At 57.5% G+C, this 23,856-nt stretch overlaps 3 protein-coding genes and 1 long non-coding RNA gene across 13 annotated transcripts in view; 2 read left to right on the plus strand and 2 right to left on the minus strand.

The window, feature by feature from the left end:
• The window catches only part of ACE (angiotensin I converting enzyme), a 17,413-nt gene extending 15,633 nt beyond the window's left edge, over positions 1 to 1,780 (minus strand). Inside the window, exon 1 of the mRNA XM_032711007.1 lies at positions 1,323 to 1,780. Within this exon, the coding sequence (XP_032566898.1) occupies positions 1,323 to 1,532 (210 nt within the window). The 5' untranslated portion in view covers positions 1,533 to 1,780. The remainder of the gene's footprint in view (positions 1 to 1,322) is intronic.
• Positions 1 to 14,207, plus strand: part of LOC116798512 — a 20,045-nt gene extending 5,838 nt beyond the window's left edge. The window contains exon 3 of the long non-coding RNA XR_004360909.1: positions 13,852 to 14,207. This is a non-coding gene — a long non-coding RNA (uncharacterized LOC116798512). The remainder of the gene's footprint in view (positions 1 to 13,851) is intronic.
• Positions 9,606 to 14,207, plus strand: LOC116798511 (cytochrome b561). 2 transcript variants are annotated; one of them, XM_032711009.1, is made up of 6 exons: positions 9,606 to 9,664; positions 11,980 to 12,183; positions 12,390 to 12,488; positions 12,562 to 12,665; positions 12,739 to 12,896; positions 13,453 to 14,207. In XM_032711009.1, exons 2-6 carry the CDS (start codon positions 11,985 to 11,987, stop codon positions 13,649 to 13,651), a joined length of 759 nt encoding a protein of 252 aa, XP_032566900.1. In that variant the 5' UTR covers positions 9,606 to 9,664; positions 11,980 to 11,984; the 3' UTR covers positions 13,652 to 14,207. The 2 variants fall into 2 exon arrangements, with proteins under 2 accessions (XP_032566900.1, XP_032566899.1); XM_032711008.1 differs by lacking the exon at positions 9,606 to 9,664 and adding an exon at positions 10,646 to 10,831.
• Positions 13,672 to 23,856, minus strand: part of TANC2 (tetratricopeptide repeat, ankyrin repeat and coiled-coil containing 2) — a 237,981-nt gene continuing 227,796 nt past the window's right edge. For 8 of the 9 annotated variants that reach the window (XM_032711002.1, XM_032710999.1, XM_032711004.1 and 5 more), the window contains one exon: positions 15,278 to 22,911. In XM_032711002.1, coding sequence (XP_032566893.1) covers positions 20,961 to 22,911 — 1,951 coding nt within the window. In that variant the 3' untranslated portion in view covers positions 15,278 to 20,960. Of the gene's footprint in view, positions 13,682 to 15,277; positions 22,912 to 23,856 lie in introns of those variants that run through there. The other variant, XR_004360907.1, reaches the window with a different exon arrangement.

Consider the following 23,856-nt stretch of genomic DNA (forward strand, 5'->3'; position numbering starts at 1 on the left):
CTCATCTCAGGAGTTTGGATCCCCACCTCTATCTGGGCTGGCTTAGGAGCCTTGACATCCCAGGGAGCTCCTGGACATGATCCTCACACATTTAATAGCACAGAAAAGGGTGAAAGCCGGTCTGGAAATACCTTTTGAGAAAAGCCCATGCACGGTGCTCTCCTGGCCCTAACCTTGGACTCAGCACGGCTGGGATGCTCCTGCTCTGCCCCAAGGTCCCTGACACCACCATACCTGGAGTCTGGGCTGGCTGCCTGCCCAGACATCACGTCAGCTCTCCAAAAAAAAGGCTGAAGGGGAACTTGGGCCCTCTCGGGTGTCCTGCCAAGTTGGCAGTGGCCAGACCCAGCAGAGATCTTTCCCCCTGCACAGGAAGACGTGTTTCCTTCCTGCACAGGGCGCACTGTGCTCCCACCTCTGCAGATCTGGGGGATTCAGGGTTGTGTGGTAGCCCTTGGGTGACATTGGGATCCCTGAACACACCTTGGCCGTGTATGGGCTGCACCTACAGCTATAGCTATGTGGTGACATGTCCATGACCCTGTGCCGGGCACCAGCAGCTCCCTGGGCACAGCAAGATCCAGGGAAACCTCCACAGCCTGCCTGGGCACTGCCATCCCCTGGCCTGGGTTGTGCTGCAGCTCACCCAAGTGAGAGTAACCCCTGGGTTTCTTCAGCTCCCTGACCCACTAAATCCAGCCCAAACACACACAGACCCCCGGGAAAAGACACACATGCCTGTGGGATGCACATACAGTTGGTCCCCACAGGGACTCTGCCTGCACGTAGCTGGGCTGATGCCTAATTCCCAGCAGCCTGGAGTGCTTTCCCAAAGCTGGCTTTGTCCCCGTGGACAGGGGACACATGCACAAGGGATGGCAGCCTCAGTCACGATGCCACCCAGTTGCTTGTGCACTTTGAGTCTGCCCCAAACTAAAACCCCCAGCACTGGGACGTGGTGACAGCAGGCAGGGATGGGGGACACTTGACACCTGACCCTGGTCTGGGAAGGGGGGGAAGGAAAGTGGAAGGTGCTGGGAGTAAGGAATCATCTCTAAAAATAACCTGGACTCTGTTTTGGGACCAGAGCTGTCACTCTGGGGCACAGCCTCTCCAAGAACCAATCTGGGGCAAACCCCTGCGATTCCCGGACTACAAGTCCCAGCCCTGGTTTGCCATCCCGAGGTGCTGAGGCAGGAGCCCCGCAGGGAGGAAGGGAAGCGCACCAAGTGCCTCCACCCTGCCCCAGCCCCCCCAGCCCCCCCAGCCCCCGGCGCTGGGGCCACCCCCGTGGTGACATCGCCCCCCGTCCCGCCACCCACCTGCAGAGCAGCGTTTTCCGCCGTCAGGTTGGTGTTGTAATTCCAGCTCGCCGAGACGCTCTCGAAGAGGACGAGCTCGGCCGTGCTGTTGTAGTCACTGGCGAAGAGGGCGGCCCCCTCCTCGGTGCTGGGATGCTGGGGGGGCTCGAACTGGGCCCGAAGGGCACCTGCCAGGCTGAGCCCGAGCAGCAGCCCCAGCGCTGGGGGCATCGCGGCGGGAGCGCTGCGCGGAGGGGGGGCCCCGTTCGGTGCCTTCCGAGACGGCTTTGCCTCCGCTGCCGGCTGCTTATAAGCCAGCAGCCTTCGCGCAAACCCTGCCCACCGAGCCTGCCTCCCCTCGCAGATAAGACCGGAGCATTCTGCTTTCCCTTCGGCGGCTCCAAGGCTTGCGGGGAAGGAGCGGGGAGCGAGCGCTGCCTCGGGGTGCAAAGTCCCTTTGGCTCCTGACCCTGCCGGGAGGGAAGGGGAAGGGGCTGGGACGGGAGGGAGGGAAGGAGATGGAGAAGAATCAAGAGGAGAATCAAGGGAAAGGCAGAAAAAAGAGAAAGGAGGAAGGCTGGGGTGCACGGGGTGGGTGGGAGGCAGCTCCATCCCTGCAGGGTCCCGGTCCCCTCCCGGCTCGGCTAGGGGGGATCCAGCTCAACTGGTCCACGGGGCTTGGCAGGACACCTCCCCCCACACTGGCATCACACGGGGGATGCCCCTTGGCAGCATCTTGGCCACCGACCACGGGGCACAAGGGCAAGGGAAGGAGGGAAAACACTCCTGTGGGACACAGCCAAGGTCCATCTCACGCTGCTTCCTGCCAAAGTGACCCCCTTCCCGGCACAGCCTCATTTTTCCAAGATATTGAGTGTTTCTCCTGGCTGTGAGGGAAATCACATCACATCACACCAAGTGTTATGGACTTGGAGGAATTAGGCTGATGACAAACAAGTAACAAAAAGTTCCTTTAAAATGAAAACCAGACCCATGTCAGTGGGCTTGACAGTTCCTTTCTTTTTTTTTTTTTTTTGTTTTGTTTTCTATTTAATCCACTAAATCCCTTTTCCCCAGGGCCTGGCCTCAGCCCTGGGAACTGTGCCTGGGCTGAGCTTAGGCCCTGGGTTGGCTGAGCCCATCACTCCTTGTTGGGACAACCACCCCATAAGGACACAGCAGACACCTGCCATGGAGGGGGAGCTTCTTCTGGGGGGAGAGAGGGAAACCCCTTGACTTTTTGACCCTACCGGGGGCTGTGAAGCAGCTGAGCACCACCATGACCCCTTGGGGTGAGTCCAGGGGGTGGGTCCACGGGGACAATGTGACCCCTTGACAAGAGACAAGTCCTCCTGCCAGGATTGGGAACCCTACAGGGTGTGCAGGGCCATTTCAAAAAAAAAAAAAGGGACTTAGGAGACTGCAACTCTGACGTCTATTAGACCTTCTGCCAAACATCACGACTTCCTACCCTGGCCTACCACCCACCACCTGCACAGACCAACCTGGACACCCAAAAATCCTTCATCCCTCTGATCCCAATCCCATAAGGGCATGCCAACAGCACTGGCACCACCTGTGAGCCTGGACACCATGGAGCTGGGGGCAAAGCCAGCATCTCCCTGTATCCCCCCCTTGATGGCCCCTTTCCCCACCAGTCACAGCTCTGTGGAAAGTCCAGTTTACTGGGAAGCTGGAGAAAAATGGTTGGTTTGGCTCCAATTTGGCTGGAGCCCAAGCACTGATGAATGGAGATTTCCTGCGCCCCTCCAGCCTCCGTTTCCAGCTACTCCAGGGAGGGGTTTTCCCAGTTCTGGGTTGTTGTGATGGAGCCTCCGGCACCAGTGGGGGTTTTGGGAGAGCAGCGAGGCTGAAACAGTCTGTGCAGTGTCACTGGTATCCGGGAATCCCAGCCAGGGAGGGCTTTTCCAAGGTGGATGTGTCCAGTGGATGATTCTGCAGGGGAAGGGCAGCTCTGTCACTTCACACATGAGCATCTCCCAGGGCTGGTGCAAGAGGGGCTGCTGCTGCTCCTGCTGCTCCTGCTGCTGCTGCTCCTGCTGCTCCTGCTGCTCCTGCTGCTGCTGCTGCTGTGGGACTTTGTGCTGGGGAAGAGGTTCCTCTTCAACGACTGCATCTCCAAGGGTGCCCACGGCTCTGTGTCATCCATGCTATAAAACTCCAGCTGGGATCAGGCAGAAAAATATCCCACATGAAGGAGAGCGCTGGCAGGTGATGTGACTGTTGGCCCAGGAAGGCAAAGCTGGCAGATGCCCTTTGGTGTCTCTGTGCTGCTCCAAATCCATGCTGGGGCACCAAGGATGGGCTCAGAGACCCCCATGGGCACCCTGTGGAGCAGGAGGCTCTGTCCCTGCTCTCCTCACCCCTCTCAGGGGTGCTGGGATGGGTCATGGACACCCATCTGCTCCCAGCACGCAGGGTACCCAGGGCTGCCAGCACCACGGACCAGAGGGACAGGAATACCGAGGGATGTGAGAAACGCGTTGCCACGGAGACGGATGCTGAACCGCTCGGGGGGACGCGGGCTCGGGCGACGCCGGGCGAGACGTGGCGTCCCCAGCGACCGCCCTGGCCCAGGAGGAGGCTTCCCATCATTTTTCATCGCCATCAGCCCCGTGTGGAGACTTTGTCCTCCCCCGCCCGGGTGCGTGTGCGTGGACACGTGTGCGATGGCCGGACTGTCCCCGCGGTGCCTCACGTGAGGAGGAGCACGACTTGCTCCCGGCATTTCGGATCAGCTCCTTGGCTTGCCAGACCTGCAGAACCTCCCTGCCCGCAGTGCTGGAAGGGGCACTCACTGGTGCAACCCAGAATCCCCAAAAGAAGGAAATACGGAGTTTTGACAGCAAATGTTTCTTAGGGGAGATGCAAGGTGTTGTCCATGGGGGTGGTGTGATGGGAGAGGGTGAGCAGCGGTGGTGGAGCAAAGGAGCAGGGATTTGGGGTTGGTCCAGGTGCTGGCTGGGAAGATTTTGTGATTTATCTGGGTATATCCCAGCCCTAAGACCTCTGCCTGGGGACGCTCTAGATCATTTTCCCCTTCTTTTATTATAAACCACATTTTTGGCTTCCCTATCCCATTTCTCAAAGGCTCCAAGGGTGCTTCAAAACTTCTAATTGAGGAACCAAGGAGCTTCTGGAGGGAAGAGAAAGGATTCCCCTCTGGTGAGAAAGGATTCCTTCCTGATTTAAACCTAAAAAGAGCTTTTTTTAATCAGATGTGCAGCCTCGTGTGTCACTTTTCCTGGTGGCTGTGGTTTGGTGGGCATGGAGACTCCTGTGCCCCTTGGTACAAATCACTGCGTGGAGAATTTTTTCCTCCCTCTCCAGACCCCGAGTTTAAAGGCTCCTGCTTTATTTACTGATGAATTCAATCAATTATCATAGTGTATAATTCACTAAGCCGCTTTCCCAGCTGTGGTGACGCTGCCGTGAGGGAGACGGGGAAAAAACACGATTCTCCAGTCCAAATTTTTCATCTAAACAAACAGCTTTTATTCTGATCTTCTCAAAAAAATGAAAGGAACGCCCCAAGCAACTGGATTTTTTGCCATTTATTTCAGACCTGTGATGGCTAAAATGATTTTGAACCCTTACAGTGACTATTGAGGCCGGTGCAGCCCCTCGATGTCACCTGGGTTTGGGGACTGTGACAGCAGGAAGGGCCCAGGAGTCCTCATTCCTGCTGTCTGACTGCAAAAGGTCTCAGCAGAGGGGTTTTGCAATGCTGTGGGGCTGTTTCCAGCTTTTCCCTGGATGAGGGATGTGTTTAAAGCCTGGTGAGTCTCCTCTGCATGGGGATGGGGTGCAATGGGAGCTCACCCCGGCCCCGGGGCAGCAAGTGCTGCTTTATCTCCAGAAGTGCACACTCAGTGTGACGAAGAAAAGCTTTTCAGCAGAAAGCTCCTTATCATCACAGTTTTCACCCCACCCCAAGACAACAATTTCCAGCACAGTCCTGCCCTAGGAGAAGGGTTTATTGTTCCAGGAAAAAGCTGGTCCTGGTGCAGGTGTGGGGACACATGTGACCCAGGCTGGCAGCATGGGGGACCATGTGTTTTGCCCAGCTGGGCAGCTCCGTGGGGCCAGAGGTGGATAGGAAGTGGATGGAGAGGTGGTTTCCACCATCAGATCTCTTCAGCCTTAATCCCCAGCCTGGGACCAGTGCCAGCAGCCCGGGCACGTGCCCACTGCAAGGAGGGCCCTGAGGATGTGCAATGACAGTACAAGGTCCTGGGTAAGCAGCGTGCTGGAGGCAGTGGTGGGCTCAGGGCCCCTAAATGATGCCCAAGTTTTGGGAGGGTCCTAAACAAACGCAAGCCCCTGATAGTCCAGCCCCTGGGGAGCCGCCAGCCACAGTGCCGGGCACGTGGCCAAGAGTGTCACAGGGCAAGAAGTAAAAACCTGGCCAGAAACCATCCCTAGTTCTTCGTCCTTCATCCTTCATCTGTCCTCCTTCATCCCTCCTCCCTCCTCCTTCATCTCTCATCCTTCATCCCTCCTCCTTCAGTCCTCATCCTTCATCCCTCCCTCTCCCCATCCTCGCCAGCCAGCCAGTGCCGGGCACTGATACGGGGTGAGCAAAGAGGGCAACAAGTTCCCTCTGCAACTGTCAGCCCAATAAAACATGGCAAAGTCCATTATTCCCCCTGCTGAGTTTTTTTTTCCCCCCCCTTCTTTAATAACCGAAAACAATCCCAGCCCTGAGGCGAGCGAGCGTGACTGTTCTGGGAGCATTAATCATCCCCCGGGAGCCCGGCGCGGGTTATCGCTGCTGTTTATCCAGCCTGCTATTAAAAACCCACCATAAACGCGCCTTCAGCCTCTTCTGAAAGAGATTAAGTGTTTGCACGGGCTGTGCCGTGATCCTATCGCCCGCCCCGCTCAGCAAAGTTCTGCTGCTGGCAAGGAGGAGGGACAGGGTGGCCTAATTGCTGCCAGGAGGAGAACCAGAGCCTTTTCCAGCTGATTCGCAGCCTGGGAAGGAGCCAAGTTCTTCGTCCCAGCTGGGAATCACCTATTTTTCAGCCTTCCCAGCACCCCAGGGAATTGGGGATCAACCCCCCTGATGTGATGCAGTGCTTAGTCCTGAGCCACCGCTCAGCCACCCTCTTGGCAGCCACGGAGCCCTCCAACATGACTGCTGGGTTTTTTTCTCTTATATTTAGTGAAAAACTGTCCATATTGTCCCGGGTCTGGGGTTTCTCACAGAACAGCAGCAGCTGAGGTTGTTTCAGGCAGCAGCTCGGCTCCTCTGAGGCAGCTGGGCTCTTCAATCGCAGTTCTCCAGAAAGGCATCTTGCAAATTAGCATTTCTTAGCAATAAAAATTTGATTTAAGAAGGAGACCAAAAAAAAAAACAAAAACCAAACAACAAAACCACACACCCACACCCCAACAACTCAAAACCAGCCAACCAAAAAAAGTTAGATCAGCAAAATGGTAATTTGATAATCTGTGGTGGAGGGAGGGGAAAACACCTGCACCAGGGTAGGGGGAGCAGTTGGGGAAGGAAAGGAACTGCTGGTTTTACCATGAATTATCAGTTGATGGTGCTCCTACCAATCCCTGGGTGCCAAAGCTGGAACAGGTGCCAGGCTGATAACTGGGGAGCTGGAGTAGCACCCAGTGAGCCACCTCAGCTCACTGATCTGAAAGAAGCTGTGTGAGCCTCGAGCATCCCTGGGCATCCCATAGCATTCCAGAGCATCCCTGAGCAACCACAAGCATTCCTGAACATCCCAGTGAAGCCCCAAGCATCCCTGAGCATCCCTGAGCAGCCACAAGCATCCCTGAGCAACCCAGGGAAGCCCCAAGCACCCCTGAACATCTCCGAGCATCTCTGAACATCCCTGAGCAGTCTCAAGCAGCCCCAAGCATCCCTGAGCAGCTCCAAGCATCCCTTGGCATCTCTGAGCAGCACCAAACAGTCCTGAGCATTCCTGACCATCCCTGAGCATCCCTGAGCAGTCCCAAGCATCCCTTGGCATCTCTGAGCAGCACCAAACAGCCCTGAGCATTCCTGAGCATCCCTGAGCATCCCTGAGCAGCTCCAAGCACCCCTTGGCCCTGCAGATCCACACCAGGGCAGCCAGCACTGGCTCTGCTCCCCGACGGGCACGTTCCCATCCCGGCAGTGCCGGCAGGATTTCATTACCACCAGCTCAGGGAAAGCTCAGGCAGATTTAATAAAACCTTTATGCCCCTGGCAATGCCTTTAATTAAAGAGCTGGTTACAAATGGCTGCTGCTCCCTGGTAAGAGGAATTCAGCAGTGGAGGGGCTCGTTTGTCCTTGGATTGGCTGCCACTGAGGCCCCTCAGCAAACACGGTCATTGTCCCTGCTGTGTGGATGGGACAAGATCCATGTCCATGTGATCCTGAAGGACTGAGGGCTGCTCTGTCTCTTTGGCTGCTGGAAGTTGAGATAGTTCAGCTGGACACAGTTATAAACATGTCTAGAGCTGTTTGATATTGGGTTACACAGTGCTGCTCTCAGTAGGATGAAGCTTTATGTCTTACCAAGTATCCTAAAGGATGAAACCCCAAATCTCATCCCCTTTGAGGCTTTTCCAAGGCTCTCAGCTGGGCCATGGTGGAGGGAATCCTGCTCCTGCCCTGCCCGGGTATGACCATCCCATGCCAGTCACATCAGCCTGTCCCAGCCATGGCACAGCCTGAGGGCTCAAGGTTTGCAGTTTATGGTGGCTTTTATGGCTTTAGTAGATTAACTCTGGTAATTCATTTCCCAGTCAGTGATAAAGCCTGAGGAGAGGCTGGAAGGTGATAGTGGATCCCCTGGCAGGGAGGATCCCACGTACCACCTTCCACCTCCTGCTGTCACGGGATTCTTCCTGTGGGCAAAGCTCCAGGGTGGTGGCTCCAGGACTCTGCCCTGGGCTGCAGCAGGCCCTGGACTTTGCCGTTGGTGTGTCAGGTCTCCATCAGGCTCCGGGGCTGCACCGAGATTTCAGCTCTGCTGAATCACACCATGGTGGTGAGTTTGCTGCTCCTGAGGTTTGTACCCCATGGAACAAGTCCCTGGTGGAGGTGAGAGGGAGAAGAATGTGATGGGGATGTTGGGGGGAACCTCAGCAGGGGCTTTGGGGTGTCTTTGCTCAGGGGGTCCGGGTGGGTGAGAGTAGCCCAAGGGAAGGGCTGAGGGAGCAGCCCTGCACCCCAACAGAGGTGGTTACACCTGATCTCCTGCACCAGGGGAGCACCAGACCCCACCAGCCATTCCAGGTCCCAGGATGCTCTGACTCCCATGGGTGGTCTGGGCAGAGGGTGCTCTGGTCCCTTTGGGGATCCAGCCTCAAGGATGCTGTCGATCCCAGCCGGTCCGTACCTGGTCCCTCTGGCTCCCACGGGTGATCCAGGGCCGAGGATGCTCCAGGTTCTCCGGGCGGGCGGTCCCTCCCTCCCTCCCCAGGGCGCTGCGCGCCGCAGGCTCCTGGTGACATCTAGTGGTGTCACACACAGGGACAGACACAGGGACAGACACAGGGACACACGGACAGAGACACACAGGCAGACACAGGGACACGGACACCAGATGGACACAGACTCGGTCGGGGGGACGGGGGCGGTCCGGGGGTGATGCTCACCCCGGTGCTCAGCGCTGCATCCCCCGGGGGTCCCTGCCCGCAGCCGGGTCAGGAGGAGCCGGGATGAAGACACTCCCCATCTCCCCCCATTTCCCCTTATATCCCTTCTCCAGGCTTTTCTCCCACAGGGATATCCCATGGGGAACACAGGATGTACCCAGCGGTGCTGGAGGGTCTCCTGTGGGGCAGATCGGAGTGGGGGGTCTCTGGGAACATGTCGCTCCTCTGCCATTCCCTGACCCACTGGCCCATCCAAGAAGGGGATGTTTCCCAGTGTGTCCCCCCAGTGCTGCTGGGGGTGCAGGGATGAGCCAGACCCACAAGGTCCAAACACAAATTGAATGGTGGCAAAACTGTCCCCAGGGGACAGTCCCTGGAGCTGATCCAGTGGGGTTTGGGGGGTCCTGATCTGGAGACGGGGTGTCTCAGGGTGCAGGGGCTCAGGTGGGTGCCTGGCACAGATGAAGGGCGGTCACACACACTGCCAGTGACTCAGTTCCTTGGGGACTGTGCCCAGAACATGCAGATCCCCTTTCACGGTGATCCCCCCTCTCAGTTTTGCAGCCCCGCTTCCCACCCCGCCTGCAGTGACACCCTCTCTCTGCAGCCATGCTGGGGGTGCAGCCCCCCCTCGCTTTGCCATCACTCCGTTGCCTTGCCAACGCCGTGGCCCTGTCCCTGCTCAGACACTGTCACTGCTGGGCCTGGCGCAGGCGGCACCACCCGGCACCCACAGGTAGGGTTGGGGGCCCGGGGGGCTGCGTGGGTGCCTGTCTCCAACCCCCCCAATACATCACTCCGGCCCCCCCCAGCTATGAACTGGAGCGAGCCCCCTCCCCTGCATGAGCCCACAGCCCCCCTCGAGAGCAGAGACACCCCCCCCGAGACCCCCCAAGGCTGCCGGGCTGTGGGATGTGCTCAGGGGCTGTGGGATGTGCTCAGGGGCTGTGGGATGTGCTCACGGCATCCCCCTCCCCGGGCCATCGGGGGGGGGGGGTTAAGCAGAGGAACGCCCTCCCCCCCCCCAAAAAAAAACCGGGGAGCACTTGGGAGAGGGGGACTGGGCTTGTGTTTGGGGATGCAGGGAGGGTAGAGCCGTGGCTGGGAGGGGACAGGCAGGTCCCCATCCTGGGATGGCTGGAGAAAGGGTCTGGTCACTTCCAGCTTTCCTGGCTCTCAGTTGTGGCTCACAGGCAACTCGGACGATCTCATTCCCAACAAACACTCTGTGTCCCACTGCCAGTCGCTGTGGCTGGGGGGGGTCATTCCCTGCACCTCCATCCTCAGTGCTGCTGGGGACTGGGTTGACCCCCCGTGTGAGTGCCAGCAGGGCCAGATGTTTGCATCTGGTGGGAGGATGTGTGGGCAGGACCAGGGTACTCAGGCAACCATTTGGGACCTCCACAGGTACCAGCAGCCCCCTGGTGTGGTGAGGGTTTGAGGGTGGCTGTTGTGCTGCGAGAGGAGCCTGTGCCTGTGCCAGATGCCCCCCCCACACCTTCCCCAGCCTGGTCCCCCTGCCCGTCCCACAGAGCATCCCATGGCCCCGGGCGGTGAGGCTGGACAGGGGCAGGCAGCCTTTGCAGTGCAACTTAATGGGATAAACCAATTCCCTTAACCCACTTATCTGGCTGATCCAATAAAGGTGGCTGGGAATAAAGTGTGTGCGTGGTCTTAATGCATCCTACATCCCCCCCCACCTCCACTCTCCCCCCAGTCCTGACAGCACTGTGGGTCTGTCTGCCGGGTGCTCCTCCCCAGAGGCAGCAGGGCTGGGGCACGGGGGGGACCCTGGGGCTGGGACCTGCTGGCTCTGGGTGACGAGGACGAGGAGAGGTGGCTTGGCAGTGGTGGAGGTGGCTCTGATCCATCGGGGGATAACCCAGCACAAAGCGTGACACAGGTGCAGGGGGGTTTTGGGGGCCGTGGGATGGGGGTCTGGTGTGGCTGTGGGTGGGTAGCACGTGTCTGTCCCTCTCCTCCCCAGAACGGGGGTTCACTCAGCCCCATGTCCCCAGGGCCATTGCTTTTGTCACAGAGAGGGTCCCCAGCAGTGTTGCTCATCCCTTGGCTGCCTTCTTGTGTCAGGGTTTGGGGGTTGCTGTGGGGCTCTGGGGGTGGGTGAGCTGGGGAGGGGGCGAGGGTGGGACATGGGATGGGCATGGAGTGGGAGGGATGGAGATGGAGGGACCAGGAGGGATGGAGGGAAGGGGATTGAGGGAAGGGGATGGAGGAACAAGGATGGAGGGACAGGTGTGGAGGGACAAGGGTGGAGGGCTGGGGATGGGGGCAATGGTGTTGTTAGAGGGCTGGGGCAGGAGAAATGGGGCAGGCAGGGCATAGACAGCAGCATGCAGGTGCAGGAGGGTTGGGAAGAAAGACAGGAGCAGAGTGGAGGGGATAGGAGGGTTGGAAAGAAGGACAGGAGCAGGAACACGTGCAGGAGGGTTGGGAAGAAGGACAGGAGCAGGGTGACAGGGGCAGGAGGGTTGGGAGGAAGGACAGGAGCAGGGTGACAGGGGCAGGAGGGTTGGACAGGGGAGCAGGAGCAGGCAGGAGGGTTGGGAAGAAGGACAGGAGCAGGAACAGGTGCAGGAGGGTTGGACAGGGGAGCAGGAGCAGGCAGGAGGGTTGGGAAGAAGGACAGGAGCAGGAACAGGTGCAGGAGGGTTGGACAGGGGAGCAGGAGCAAGCAGGAGGGTTGGGAAGAAGGACAGGAGCAGGAACAGGTGCAGGAGGGTTGGGAGGAAGGACAGGAGCAGGGTGACAGGGGCAGGAGGGTTGGACAGAGGAGCAGGAGCAGGCAGGAGGGTTGGGAAGAAGGACAGGAGCAGGAACAGGGGCAGGAGCACAGGGACGGGTGTGCCGTGGCTGCCGGGAGCCACTTCCAGGTGCGGGTGACGCAGCCAGACCAGGAAGCTCGGGCTCCGCGGCAGGTGAGGGCGGGGCGGAGGTGCCGGACCCTGCCCACAGCGGGACCCTGCCCCAGGTCCGGCCGGGACCCCGCGGGGCCACGGCGGCTCCGCTGCCCGCTGCTCTGTGTCCCCGCAGGCTCCATGGACGGGCCGCCGCCCGCCAGCCCCGCCGGGCTCTCGGCGTTCGTGGCCGTGTCGCAGCTGCTCGGCCTGACCCTCCTGGCCACCACGGGCGCCTGGCTGGGCCGGTACCGGGGCGGCGTGGCCTGGCACAGCCCCCTGCAGTTCAACGCCCACCCGCTGTGCATGGTGCTGGGCATGGTGTTCCTGCAAGGTGACGGTGAGCGCTCCCCGTCCCGGCTGCAGCCTCCGAAACGCCCCGGAGCTGCGGCCGGGCAGGGAGAAAATGGGACAAAGCGGTGATAAATGACACAGGGAGGATGCTCCAGGACCCCCTCCCCACCTGCGTGTGGCAACCCCCGGGGCGATGCGGGGTGCGGGGAGGTGGGGGACCCCCGGCGATGCTCATGTGTGCTCTCTCCGCAGCTCTCCTGGTGTACCGGGTGTTCAGGCACGAAGCCAAGCGCTCCACCAAGGCCCTGCACGCGCTGCTGCACGGCCTGGCCCTGCTCATCGCCCTCGTGGGTGAGCACCGGGCTGGGGGGGCTGGAGGGGGGCAGGATGTGACCCTGGTGTGCTGACGGGCTCCTCTCCGCAGGCATCATCGCCGTCTTCGAGTCCCACCGGGCCAAGGGCACCCCCGACATGTACAGCCTGCACTCCTGGTGTGGGATGGCCGCCTTCGTGCTCTACCTCCTGCAGGTGAGGGCTGGGGATCCTCCCCCGGGGGATAAAGGGACTCTTCAGCACCTGTGACACCCCAGTGTCCCCACAGTGGCTCTTGGGCTGCGGTTTCTTCCTGTTCCCCGGCACCTCCTTCTCGCTGCGAGGCCGGTACAAACCCCAACACATCTTCTTTGGCATCGCCCTCTTCATCCTCTCCATTGCCTCCTGCTTGCTGGGCATCACTGAGATGCTCCTCTTCAAAATCAGGTGGGTGACCAAACTGGGGGGAGAGGGTGGCCCCCCAGACCCCCAGCAATTGGCTGCTCCAGCCCCCTGGGTCAGAGTCTGGCCCCTGCTCAGGCTGCGGCTCTTAAATCTCCCCTTGAGGCCTTTAGCTCTGCTGCTGCTGAGTCACTTCCCAGATGATGTTTAACAAGGGCTGGATCCTGTGACAGCTTTCTTTGGGGACAGGAATACATTACCAGTGTCACCTCCCTGCAGCTGGGTGTTTGCAGAACCTTCTGGGGACACTCACGTCCCCGAGGCCTCTGCCCTTGCAGCTGGAGGACACAGTGATGTCCCCAGTGGGTCTCCCTCCAGTCCGAGGACTGTGGGGACAGGGCCAAGGGGCACCCCAGGAGTCATGTCCCTCTGGCTGGGGCAGCACATCTGGCAGGGAAGCTGCTGAGCTGCCAACAGTCCCACCAGAGGACTGTGCTATTACCGAGAGTGTGAAGGATGAGGATGAGGAGGGGCTCCCAGCCAAGGGAGGGAAAGACCCACCCAAACCCCGAGGCTTGAGTATTCCACTCCATCCCTGCAGCGATTCCTACAGCCACTTTGTGCCTGAGGGCGTCCTGGCCAACACCCTGGGGGTGATGTTGGTGGCCTTCGGGCTGGTGGTGGGCTACGTGGTGACACGGGAGGAGTGGAAGCGCCCGCCGCTGGCCGAGGAGCTGGCCCTCTCCATGGACTTCAAGACCCTGACGGAGGGAGAGAGCCCAGGTGGTGGCAGCCAGTGACACCCCCAACTCCCTGATCCCTGGCACGGGCTCCTCATGGTGTCAGGGTGACGAGGACAGCTGGGGAAGGCCACGCTTTTGGTGCAACGCTGCCCACTGGACTCAGCCTTGCTTGGCCTTAATCCTCTTCAGCTCTGCCCCGCGCAGCCCCCGGTGCCCCCCGAGCCTGCCCCAGCCCCGTGGGGACGGCAGTGCCCCAGGCAGGGGCTGGAAGTGGTGCTGAGGTGTGAAGGAGGGGGTCTCCAGGCTCTGCCCTGCTCCAGGGACAGGGGGCAGGAGCGCAGATTTCCCCACTGTGAGTGGCCCAACCCCACAACCCGTTCCCAGTGCCCATGGGCAGAGGGGATGTTTGGGATTTCCCACTCCCTTTCCTATGCCCTCCAGCACAGCCACAGCCACACATGGGGGCTGCTCCCCACAAACAGCTCCCAGGGGGGTTGGAGTGACCTGGTGTCTGTGCAGGTTCAGCAGCTTCGTGTCCGAAATGTTCTCCCCTCGCGTGAGACGTGTTGTCTGCTCAGTGGATGCTCCCAGTGTAATAAATGTTTGCAGCTAACCCTTCCTCCTCCTGTCTGTACCCCTCCAGATCATCGTTTCAGGGGACCCCTGACCTCCCACACGCCGAGGGTGGCTGGGAGAGGAGCCGCCCAAGGGGCTGGGGAAGGTGGGTGGGTGGGAGTTTGGAGTGGGATTGTCCTGTCTGGCGCTGCAGAGCTCAATGGTGGCTGCGTGAGCGACCCCGTGGGGACATCTCCAGGATCTGGCCACGCACTGATGTGCCCGTGGAAGAGGGGGAGACCCACTGCAACACGGAGGTGCATCTCTGAGATGGGAGCTCATCTCTGCGGAAAGCAGCTCTCTTCTGAGTTACAGCACAGGCAACTGCGGGGGTGAAGCTCCAACATCCCAGTGCTCCAAAGCAAACACAGACCCCAGCAAAGCCCAAACTGGGGGATTTTGCTCATCACAGCCCCCATATGCCACATCCTTCTAGTGTGGTGTGTCCAGCCCAGCCCGGCACTGGAGGCTGGATGGTCACAGCTGTGAGGGGTGTTTGGCTGCAAAACTGAGCCCTGGGCTCGGCAGGGATGAAGTGAGGGGACCCTCAGGGTCTCGGGAGCTGCAGGGCTCCAGTGTCCACAGCACCAGGCTGTGCTTTCCCAACTTAACCCAGAAACCTTGTGAGGGTGGGGAGGCCCTGGCACAGGGTGCCCAGAGAAGCTGTGGCTGCCCCTGGATCCCTGGAAGTGTCCAAGGCCAGGCTGGATGGGGCTTGGAGCAACCTGGGCTAGTGGAAGGTGTCCCTGTCCATGGCAGGGGGATTGAGCTGGATGGGCTTTAAGGTCCCTCCCAACACAAACCATTCTGTGATTCTATGATGATGAAAACTCTCTGATGGAGTTCCCTCATCTATTTTATCACAATTATTATCCCCTATATTATTATATGCCCTTTGCTGACAGCGTTGCTTCCATCCCCTCCTGCTCCTGGTGATGCCAGGTCCCCGTCCCCATCCCCACGCAGTGACTGCCAGACCCAACCCTTGCACCATCATTTCCACACCAAGAAGCATCAGAACACTCCTTCACTCAGCCCGATGTGGGAAAAACAGCAGCCCAGACACCATTTCCAAGTGTTAACCATTTATAAATAAGTACATTTTTTCATACATACAGTTTTCATTGTACAGATTACAATCTGTATACATTGGGGGGGGGGGAATGCATTCTTTTGAACTTTTCACATCTATCTCACAGCTCACATGTACAGACAAGAAAACTCTGCTCAAGCAAATACAGCAAAGGAAAAAATATGTTTTCTTCTTTCCTTAGAGATGAGAGGCAAAGGCCTCTGCTGTCGGCAGGGGCTGCTCTTCCCACTGCACAATATCACAACCGTGTGGTGTTCAATATATCAGTAGAGAGAACAGAACATGCATTGGATAATATACTGTACAGAGAGAAAGTCCTTTACATCAGAATTATAGAAAAGCTAAAGGAAAATTTAAGTGTCTTAAAGATCTTCCCAGCAAGTGTCTCGGAGGATGGCAACCAGGGAATTGTACAAAGCACAAGGCGGGTGTACTGGACGTGTTTGTACCCAACTCAGATCCTCTCGGATGTGAAGACAGAAGGGGGACTGAACGCTGAATGCGACACTATGGCAAAGAAAAGGCTGGACAGGGTGAGCCCGGCAGTGCTGGCAGAGTCCACACGAGTCTCTGGGTTGGTGGTGGTGCGACAGAAGGGGCTGCACGTAGCACACAGTGCTGCTCTCAGTGCCTGGCTGGTCAGTGCACAGCGAGGCAGACCCGTGGTGACCCAGTTCCCTGGGCACGAGGCTCTCCCACCCACCCACCCATCCCGACCCGCTGGAGGAGATGCCTCCCCGCCCCACCGCCGTCCCCGGACAGCGTCACCCGAAGGGACAAAGTCTTTTGGCAGAGCAGCCCCTCTGTTGTCACGACCGCAGGATGCGATCCCGTCGGATGGGACCCGGCTGCTGACTCCCCAGTACCGTGACAGCTGGAAAATGAGCAGGAGGAAGGACACGGCGGGTGGGCTGGGGGTCTGCTGGCTTCCCCGGTGACGCTGTGCTCCTCTCGGGCCGGTCTGTCCCAGCTGTGGTGAGATCCAGCTGTACATCAGGAGTTGGACACGAACGCATCTTTGCTAAAGAATTGAGCCCTTAGTGGTTTATATATTAGAAAAAAGAGTTTGACTGAATGAAAATCCAGCAATTATTCACACAAAGCTGAAAAAAAAAAAACGCAGATTCGCTTTCAAACCATTGTGCTTTGTGTCCAACATGCACCCCGCCGGACTGTGCGGGGCGAAGGCATTGATCCACAGAGGTCCCAGCGGGTACAGCAGCTCTTCCCCTAAGCCCTTGGTTAGACACCGATATCCTGGTAGAAGAGTTATCTTGAATTCCCAAGACTAAAGCAAAGTACAACCACCAAGGAGCTCCCGACAGCTCACCACGGGCCCCCCCGGGCGAGGAAGGCGGAGGACGAGCAGGCACGACGGCTTGCTTGGTTCTCTAGATAAGGCGGAGCTGGCACTTCGGTTTTAGCTAAACTTCTCCTGGGTAACCCTGAATATACAGCAACCTTTGTGAAGGGGACTGAATCGCTCCCAGTTTAGTTGCCACCCTGCTTCCAGACCCGATCCCAGCGCGGCTCCGGTGCCTGGCAGACGCACACTCCCGTGTTCACACCAGCCACGTGGCTCCCTCACAGCCAAGACAAAGAAAAATAACCAAAAAGTTCAGTGCTCGAACAGCCCCAGCTGGGCACCGGTGCCACAGCAGACGGACAGACAGACGGACAGACACAAGCCTCGGGTTGTCGGAGCCGGCACAGCCCCCCCAGTAGCGACACAGAGAAGGCAGCTCAGGCTGTGCCTTCTTTGGAGATGGATCCCAAAGGATCTGTCTGTAAAACCCTCCCTTTCCTAAGCACTTCAGTGCCCACTCAAGACTATGTTCAAAGCTCTCCACTGCCACTCCCAGCCCGGCTGGGGGGACCCTGCAGAGCCCCCCACCAGGTGGGTGTCCCCTCCCCTGGGACCACAGCATCCTCCTGACCTGGGAGACAAAGCAAGAGTTGATGAATCCCCACTGAGGGATGGGACAGACACCCACACCTGATGGTGGGAGAGATGATTCCAGCTCTGCGGAGGCACACTTGGCTCTTGGAGCAGCCACAGGTGAGGATGAGAGACACCTGGTGGGAAGGTTGGCTGAAGAAAGGGGTCAATCTCAGCATCACCTTTGGCATTGCCTTCCCTGTGCACCCCAAGAACTGAACCCGGAGTTTCAGTGTCATCGAGAACCTCCTTTACTCGGTGCATCCAAGAATCCTGTGCTCACTTGAAGATGGGGCTCACCAGCCGTGCCACTGAAGCCAGGAGGGGATGGAGGCACCAGCTGGCAGCATTGTCCTGCATCTTAATTACCCAAAGAGTAATTAAATATGTAGCATGGACAGACAGGACAGCACCATGTCTGAAACTCTGGATGTGATCCCACAATGCAGCCCGGGCCCGTCAGACCTGGATCTAAGAGTAGAGGATGAAAGGCCCTCAGGTGAGATCCGACCTCGTGCTCCCCTGAGTGCAACAGGACCATGGCAGCACCACACAGAACGACCTGCTTCTCCTCCTGCCAAGCCCAAATCATGACTGAAGACGCAGGGGAGCGTGTAAGAACAGCTTTTCCAGGGAGAGATGTGCTCCTTTACCCACCCGGCGACCACAGCAGCCATCCTGCCTCGACTGTCCCTAAGGGAATTGCTGGGGAAGTGCTTTAAAACTGCTGCAAATAATTTTGTATTCAAAAATTACTCAATCTGTTGATGCTTATATACAGGAGTCAGTTCTTGTGCTATAAATGTTATGATTCATTGCTTCGTTTCTTTTCTTTTTTTCTCCTTTCTTTTTTTGAAAAATACACTAAGAGACAAGAGCTGTTTTGCTATTTTTCTAATGAAGACACTACTCACGCTTAAATATCCAGTATTTATCATAGTAACAAATTCAAACAGTAAAGTGCACCCATTTACAGAGAGAACAGATGGAAAACCATTAGTGCAAGAATTCTGTGAAAAATGTAACACGTGGAATTGTGAAAAAACCTGCACGCCGCAGTGTTTTAAGCCTTCTTCAGCTTGGTGTTCGTGTTGAAAAGTGTGAGCTGTTTTCATCTTCCCTTGAAACATCTTCATAAGCCCGAAAGTTACACACAGAAGTGCTGTGAGGGGACGTTCTGAAGGACAGGACTGGGAGCACGAGGCAGTGAGCAGCGAAAGCAAAGCACGGGCAGTTCTCCCATCGCTGCTCTCGGACCGTCCCGTTGGCATCTCAGCGGGGAGAACCGGAGCGGGGCCGCAGCGCGCCTCGCTCGGCCGGAAAAACCAGGGATGGGGCTCAATTTGGTTACTTTTTTCCTTTCAAAGAAGCAACTAAAGGTAGGAAGCCACTCGGGCAGAAAGCTGGAGGACAAGAGGTGCTGAGCAAAGCGACTGGTGCAGCTCCAGACGCTGGATACGTGTGCCGGCTGTGGGCGGGCGGGATGCGGAGGAGAAATCGGCTGTTCCTTACAAAGCAGAACGTGCTGCTTCAAAAAAGAGAGGGAGAAAGAAAACCATCGCACCCCCTTTGCAAGGAGAGAAACAGGGCACGGAGCTGGGTGTCCCCACGGCCGTGGGGGACTCGCCCCACCAAGGGGGTCCCAGTGTGGCCCCCGCTTTACCCTGTGGTAAAGCAAAGAATCAGCGCTGGGTCGCACCTCAAGGAAGAAAACACCAACCTCAATCCAAATACCGGCTCGGACAAAGACCAAACAGCCCAAAATGGCCAAAACTCATCGAGGAAACACTCCCTTGAATGCTCTCCATGTGTCTATGAGACACAAGCCTCCACCACCCCCCAAGGTCTGCACGTCCCAGCTTACTCTGAGCAAATTAGGCAACAAAACAGCAACAAGATATGCTGAGCCCCACACAGGGAAGAAAACAAAAAGCCCCATCGAAGCCAGGGTTTGCTTAAGGAGTTTCGGACCCAGTCCCGAGCTGGTGGGAATTGGCTGCAGCTGCAGTGAAGTGGCGCTGGGATGTGCTCACTGACACCAGCCAAGGTTGGAGCCCGTGATTTGGTTCAAGAAGTCTTGCAATCGATTCACATTTAGCCCTTTGGAGACCCCGGAAGGTATCGCTCCCCCTGCTCAGCACTGAGATCGCTCCCAAGAGTTGATATGAGTGAGGTTCGGCATCGGGCAACAGGCACTAAGTTTGCTTTAAAACAAGCTACAGGGTTATCGCTCTCCCCCTCCCCGGCATCCCACCCTTCGCCCTCAGGAACGGAGGAATTCCCACCAGGAATAAGGGAATCGGTAAAGGAAGTTCTTACCCCCCCCCAACAACCCAAAAGAAATTTTCGGCGAATAATTGAAAACTTATTGAAAATCCTATAAAAAGGATCTTGGAACCGGCCCCTGCTTTTCATGTCGTCTTGATGTGACTCGCATTTGGTTAAAACCCCGGAAACAAGAGAAAAAAACCCCAAAATGAAAAATGCCCTGAAATAGGTAACATAAATAAATTATAAATAGGTTGTCTTTTAACTACAGCTCCTCAAAAAGCAAAACATGGTCTCTGCCATGTACAGCTCTGGAACACAGCATTGCTTTCCAGGATTTTGGGAAGGGATCTTAGAGAGGTGCAGCCCTTGCTACAGCCCTGGCTCCCTGGTGGGAGAGAGCTGGAGGGAAGGGATGCTGCAGGGCTGGGATTGCAGAAGGACCCTTTCTCTTTTGGGACCCACCGTGCCAATGTTCTGCATCCTCATCATAAAAAAAAAAAATTAAAAATTTTTTAAGTCAGATTTTTGTTTTTCCTCTCAAGTGATAAATCCCCCCCCCAAAATGAAGGCCCCAGCACTGACCCTCCTCGGTGCAAATGCTGCGTGTGAGGTGCAGTTTGCCAACGGTGTGAGGAAGTTGGTGCAATCCCGGTTCACACAGAGCAGGTTCCTGGCCAATTCCCTTGGCTGATTAAAACACGTAAAGAAAGGGCCAACCTTAAGCCCTCAATGCTTGTAAAACGTCCCAGAGCAACGAAATCAGTGTAGGGGCACCTGGTAGGTACTTGGAAAGCAGCAAAGTGATCCCCACCCCACCACCGACGACGCGGTTCAAGAAGGAAGGAATCCAACTGGGATTAAAATGCTGGAAACCAGAGGAATCAGGATGGGTGTTGTGCATAGCTACTGGTGTTACATCACATCACCCTCAGGCCTCGCCCGCTGAGGGTAATTTGCTCTTTGGGGCAAAGAGCCAAACGACCTGGCTGGCAGATCAAGCCTTGGGAAGGCTCCTGTGATCCCTAGGAATTCCCATCAGAATTGAGTAAGAGCTCATCGAGACAAAAGAAACCAATTTAAATCGAAGGCAATTGTCTCTTGAAAAAGAGCTGGTTACCTCCCGCTGCGTAGGGATATCTCTGGGCCACCCCGCACCACGGACTAAGATATCCTGGTTGGAACTTTGCTGGAATTGGGCAAACGATACTGGCTCGGCTGATGTTGGCTTCACGGTCAGCTGGGGAACGAAAGGGCTGGAGCACGTGCATGGCTGTCTGACCACCACACAAAGTACCGGAGAAACTTGGTCATGTAGCTACCAGAGAGAAATAAAAATAATAATAATAATAATAATAATAATAATTAATAATAATAATAATAATATGCATGGAAATCAAGCTTGGAAGTGTGTGCTGAAAACATGAGGGTCTTACTCCAACAAGCGTCTTTTACACATTAGACTCCACAAATGGTCTCTTTGGTTTGATTGGGGACGTCTGCCCTTGCCTGGAGTCCCTGGAGAGCTGCCTGTACAGGTTATCCTGGTAGGCCTGCGCCACGGGCAGCGTCCTTGCCACCTTGACGTCGGGGTACGAGGAGGCTTGGGTGACTCTCTCCAGGAGGTCTCCCCGGGACCCATTGGCCAGCATCCCATGGGGGCTGTAATAGTCTTCCTCTAGCAAATGGCCATTCTGTGCATTGTTGGTTTTGTTATAAAAGGCAATGTTGCTGATTGAAGAGGGCGGGCTAAAGGATTCCGGCTGGGGCAGATTGCCAGGAGACGTGGGACTAATGACAGTGTCCACTGACGACACGGCCCAGGTCCGGTTCTGCTGATGGAGGTGGGGGTACTGCTGAGTCCGAGCGGTTTTATCTATGATTCCCATGAAGGGCGTGGTCCGGGAGCGGGCCGGCTCGCTGGGATAACCCCCCTGCGTGGGGGACACCGGAGAGAGCTCGTCGCACGATCTGTCGTAGGCCGGCTTGAGGGGAATCTCCATTTGCTGAATCGAGGCAGAAGGGCGGAAGTTGGGAGTCAGGTTGGAGGTGGAGGAGATGCTATTGCTGGAAGGGGAGAAGCGCAGGCCCACGCTCTGAGAGTGCAGCAGCGGCCTGGGAGTCGGCGGGTGAGGCTTGATTTCGCTGGGATTAACTGAGATGGGCCTTCTTATGAGATGAGACACATCCGGAGAGCCCAGCTGGTTGGCGGGGAGGGGAGAACGCTCCAGGTCGAGCTTGGAGTGACACACGGGATAGTAGGAAGCGGACTGGCTCCGCCCGATCTGAGGTGTCTGGCTGTACCTCATCCCCCCTCTGTACGCCGAGGACGGTCTCTGGGGAAGGTCTTCCTTGGCCAGCCCTCCGTGCTGACAGATGGCCCCGGCGCTGAGGCTCGCCTGCACGTGCTGCACGGGCCTGCTGTCGCCCACGATGCCCCCGATGGAGCCCTGGTAGACCAGCCTGCTCTGGCTGACCCCCATGTCCCCCGACGACGACTGGTACTTGCTGGCCATCGAGTGGGCAACCTGGCTGTACGCCCCGGTCGGGATGACAGTGCTGGAGTGGACGGCGGAGCTGGGCTGGTTGCTCCTCACGATCTGTGCCTTGGCTGGCTGCAGCCTCAGCCCCTGCTGGGGCACGGCCACGGGGAGCTGGGGCATCTGGAAGGATCTCTGTGTCATCTTGGAGAGCGGAGACTTGGGTCTGCCGGGGAGCTGAGTGACCCCGCTGGGCTCCTGCTGGTAACGCACCGGGGAGCCCGACTGTGACCTGTAGACGCTCATGCTCTCTGCAGGGGGGCTGGCGCGGTACTGGGGGCCTCTGCGAAGAGGAGACGGCGGCGGGCTCTGATATTCCTTCCCTTGGCTTCCCACAGGAGGGGGGCTGAAGCGGTACGTGGAGCCCTGGTGAGCCGGGGACGTGTGTGGAGGACTGGGCCTGTAATGTGAGTTTTGGTGCGTCGGAGACAGAGCGGGAGACGTGGACTGGTAGCCCTGCCTGGTTGGAGACCCCACGGAGCTGTTGGACCTGAAATCAAAGACCTGATGAGAGCCAAGAGGTGAGCCGGAGATATAGGCCGAGTCCCTGTGAGCTGGGGACGGGGGTGGGCTCTGGATGATGGGCAGCCCTTGGTTTGGCCTGGATTCTGTCTGCAGGCCAATGGAAACGTTTTCTACGTCCTGCTCGAGGTACTCCTCCTCGAAGATATCCTGCACAGAGTACAGCTCTTCGTGCTGGGCTTCGGGTTCCGGCTCTGCCGGGAGCGGCGGCGGCGGCTGCTGCTGCTGCTGCACCTGCCTGCACTCCTCCTCCACCCGCAGCAGCAGCCGCTGGATCTCGCGGTTGTTGGGACACAGCTTGATGGCCTCGTTCAGGTCCTCCAGGGCTGCTGAAAACTGCCTGCTCGACAAAGGGACAGAAATGAGAACTGAAGTCACTCTGGATTGGAATGGAGCCGTTTCCAGAGGCTCCAGAGGAGGGTAAGTGGCTCGCCCGTGTTACTGAGGGAGATGTTTGTCATTGCTACTGCTCCCTGTGCCTCTCACACTCTGCCTTATGGGCCTCCTTTGGATTTAGTTTATCCAAACTGAAGGAAAATTCTGGAGAAGAGGGGAACGCAGTCCTGAGATGGCACAACCCAGCCTAGCAAACATGCCTGTACTCTGTGGTGTGCGTTAGGACTAATTAATTACTGCCCTCAGCACCTCCCTGAGCTTCACCTCAGCGTGAGCAAAGGGGACACCAACACATCACTCACCACGAGCTCAGCTCAGCACTGCTGTAAACAAGCTCTGACAGAGCTGCAACCACTTATGCCAGTGAAAATCCAACTTCTGCCTGATGCCAAGACCACACAGTGTCAGGGCTGGCTCCAGAGCTCAGGGGCTCCCACGGGTCAGCGCTCTGGGCATGGTTTGTCTCTCCAATTTTGCAATGGATTTGTCCAACTCCCTTGGAACGAAGGAATCGAGCAACGGAGGCTGTGAGCTGCCTGGGGAAGCCTTTGTGGGGGAAAGGTCAGCCTGGGAGGTGCAACAGGGAGGTGGGGGCTTGGGAAGGGGGTTATTTACAGGGACACTGTTTGCTTTGGAGCAGACCCATGTGTTTGAACATGACTGTCATCTGGGAAAACCCACCCAGACGGGGGAAAACTCCCCCACCAGTAATAAACCCCCTAGCACCTCTCAACATCAACCTAATCTTTTGCACAAGCCATTGAAGACCAAGAGAAGGAAGGAAAGGTCTCCTCCTCTCCAGGCTGTGTGACCCCAGAGGTGCTGCTGGGCACAGACTGGGACAGGGAGAAGCAAAGCCAAAGTGGTGACATTTTCTGCTGGAGAGACC

Source organism: Chiroxiphia lanceolata, chromosome 26, assembly GCF_009829145.1.
Source record: "Chiroxiphia lanceolata isolate bChiLan1 chromosome 26, bChiLan1.pri, whole genome shotgun sequence".
NCBI classification, from domain to species: domain Eukaryota; kingdom Metazoa; phylum Chordata; class Aves; order Passeriformes; family Pipridae; genus Chiroxiphia; species Chiroxiphia lanceolata.

Excerpts from the sequence above, each read along its gene's own strand:
- LOC116798511 (XM_032711009.1), top strand. The coding sequence starts at position 11,985 with ATGGACGGGCCGCCGCCCGCCAGCCCCGCCGGGCTCTCGGCGTTCGTG. Across the intron at positions 12,184-12,389 it reads GGTGTTCCTGCAAGGTGACG|CTCTCCTGGTGTACCGGGTG; the intron begins GTGAGCGCTCCC and ends CTCTCTCCGCAG. Across the intron at positions 12,666-12,738 it reads TCGTGCTCTACCTCCTGCAG|TGGCTCTTGGGCTGCGGTTT; the intron begins GTGAGGGCTGGG and ends GTGTCCCCACAG.